The 2,354-nt window shown below is 49.3% G+C and overlaps 1 protein-coding gene across 1 annotated transcript; it reads left to right on the top strand.

Annotated features, from left to right (window-relative positions):
* kctd12b (potassium channel tetramerisation domain containing 12b) lies at positions 1–852 on the top strand. Its single transcript, XM_070913152.1, has one exon. It carries the CDS (start codon positions 1–3, stop codon positions 850–852), a length of 852 nt encoding a protein of 283 aa, XP_070769253.1.
* Positions 853–2,354: the final 1,502 nt, after the last annotated feature.

The raw sequence follows: 2,354 nt of genomic DNA, 5'->3' as shown, positions 1-2,354 counted from the left end.
ATGGCTTTACCAGATAGTAGCATATCTGGGGAGGAGGTACCCTTCCCAGAGATCATAGAGCTCAATGTTGGTGGACAGGTGTACATAACCCGCTATTCTACCCTCACAAGTGTGCCAGAATCCCTGCTATGGGAGATGTTCAGTCGAAAGTCAGCCAAAGGACTGGCCAGGGACACCAAGGGTCGCTTCTTTGTGGACCGTGACGGTTTCCTGTTCCGTTACATCCTGGACTACATGCGGGACCAGCAGCTGGTTCTTCCAGACCACTTCCCGGAGCGCGGGCGTCTGCAGAGAGAGGCTGAGTTCTTCAACCTGCCCGAGCTTGTCAAGCTACTGGCGCCCAAAATCAGCAAGCAGAACTCCCTTGGCGACGAGGGATGTCAGAGCGACCCAGAGGACTCCTCACCTGGGATTGACACGGCCCGAACCCTCAGCTCCCTCGGTGCTGCCGCTGCTGCCTGTGCCAGCCTGGTGCCCGGTACCATGGATGGCAAACGCTCCGGGTTCATCACCATCGGCTACCGAGGCTCATACACCCTGGGACGTGACAGCCACACCGATGCCAAATTCCGCCGGGTGGCACGGATCATGGTGTGTGGGAAGACCTCTTTGGCCAAAGAGGTGTTTGGGGAGACGCTTAACGAAAGCCGTGACCCTGACCGCCCCCCAGAGCGCTACACATCCCGCTACTATCTCAAGTTCACCTTTCTGGAGCAGGCTTTTGACAAGCTGGCTGATGCAGGCTTCCACATGGTGGCCTGTAATTCCACAGGAACCTGCGCCTTTGCCCATGAGCAGACGGACGACAAGATCTGGACCAGCTACACTGAATATGTGTTCTACCGTGAGTGAGACTATCGGCTTTGTTACCCCGGTCCCCCACCTTGTCTCCAAGTGCCCCCCCCCCTCCTCCTCCAGCCTCCAGCCGTCCTGTCCTCTCTCTGATGGCTCCTGCACCAGTAGATGTACTGTAGATGTTGTGCCCTTCCATCTCTCTCTGCAGCTTCCAGCTTTTATCCTGCGAGCATTACCCAGCAGCTGCTCCGACTCTTCATACCTGCAGGTCGAATCTGCAGCCCCAGCCCCCCTCAAACCCAGAGCCATTCCCCTCATCCTCAGGTCCAGCTTTTGCCCTCGCCTAAACTGCCGCTCCATCTAGTTGTAGTCCCCAGTCCTCAACCACAGCAACCCAGCAGCCTTTCCTGCAGAGACTGTTACCTTCTATGTACTATTCCCCTTTTGTACTCTATATATTGCATCTGCCTTGGTGAAGCACAATACTGTATCCAAGAGCTAATTTTGTTAAATAAGCGCCCCAGTGTGTCTATATGACTACTGAACCAGTCATACGGGCATAAGGGAAAGGGCTTCAATGAGGGGCCGTGATGTACAGTGCTATACTTGGCCTGCTTACTCGAGCAGATCGGACTCTCTCCTGCTCCTCTGAACTAAATTACCAAATAATTGGACATCTTATCAGCCTTGAGGGACGTGAGCAGCCCCAGCACAAGAAAGAAGTGTAACACAAAAATCTAATTTCCTTCCGTTTTTATTAAATGTGTCCAGTACCATGTGGTTGGGAACGTGCCATAGCGTAATTTTATCTGTTCAGCTGTTGTTATGAATGAATGAGGGAGCCACATGGACAGGGGTGAAAAAAACAAACATTTATTTTTTATTTTTGAAAGGGAAGAGTAGATTGTAGGTGTGTGGAGTTTTCCTTTTCAAAAAGGCGTTGGTTGTGTTGCAAATCAACAAGCAACAGGCTTTGATTTAAAAAAAACAAAAAACAATGAAAGCTCAAATATCAATAGATCTCGTAGACGGGGTTGCCAGATGAAGTGTGTATTGATTGTGCGATGGAGCTTTCAGTATTTTAATCACCCACGCTGGGAGGGCAGAGGAGATGAAGGTGTTGCATCACTCACAGCCCACTGCTCTATTTGTTTTTTTTCTCATTGTGCTTCTTAGACATTTGTTTGCTCAATTACATATTTCAGAGCATTTTAACAGTGAAGCGCTTCTTTGGGACAGTTTCCAAAAAAAACAAAAACAAAGTGGTAGTCACCTTAGCGGATCACGTTTTGAGTGTTCTGTAAACAATAATGTTATTCTTAATACTCAGTTCAGTATTAGTTGAAGATGTTGGATATTTGATGATAGCTCTCACTCGCTGTAAGTGAATACCCATGAGAAAGGGTAGGATTACACTGTAGCCCGCCAAAGCTCATTGTTTTCTCACCACTGTAGCAAGGGCATTGTGAGGGCAGTTTATAGTGAGCGGGTGTAACTTCAGTTATAAAGGAGCGAGTCAAGAAAGAGGGTCGTTTTCCAGATACAGCCTCAGGACAGGT

This window comes from Enoplosus armatus, chromosome 10 (assembly GCF_043641665.1).
Source record: "Enoplosus armatus isolate fEnoArm2 chromosome 10, fEnoArm2.hap1, whole genome shotgun sequence".
Classification (NCBI taxonomy): domain Eukaryota; kingdom Metazoa; phylum Chordata; class Actinopteri; order Centrarchiformes; family Enoplosidae; genus Enoplosus; species Enoplosus armatus.
This window is presented reverse-complemented; position numbering and strand designations above follow the sequence as displayed.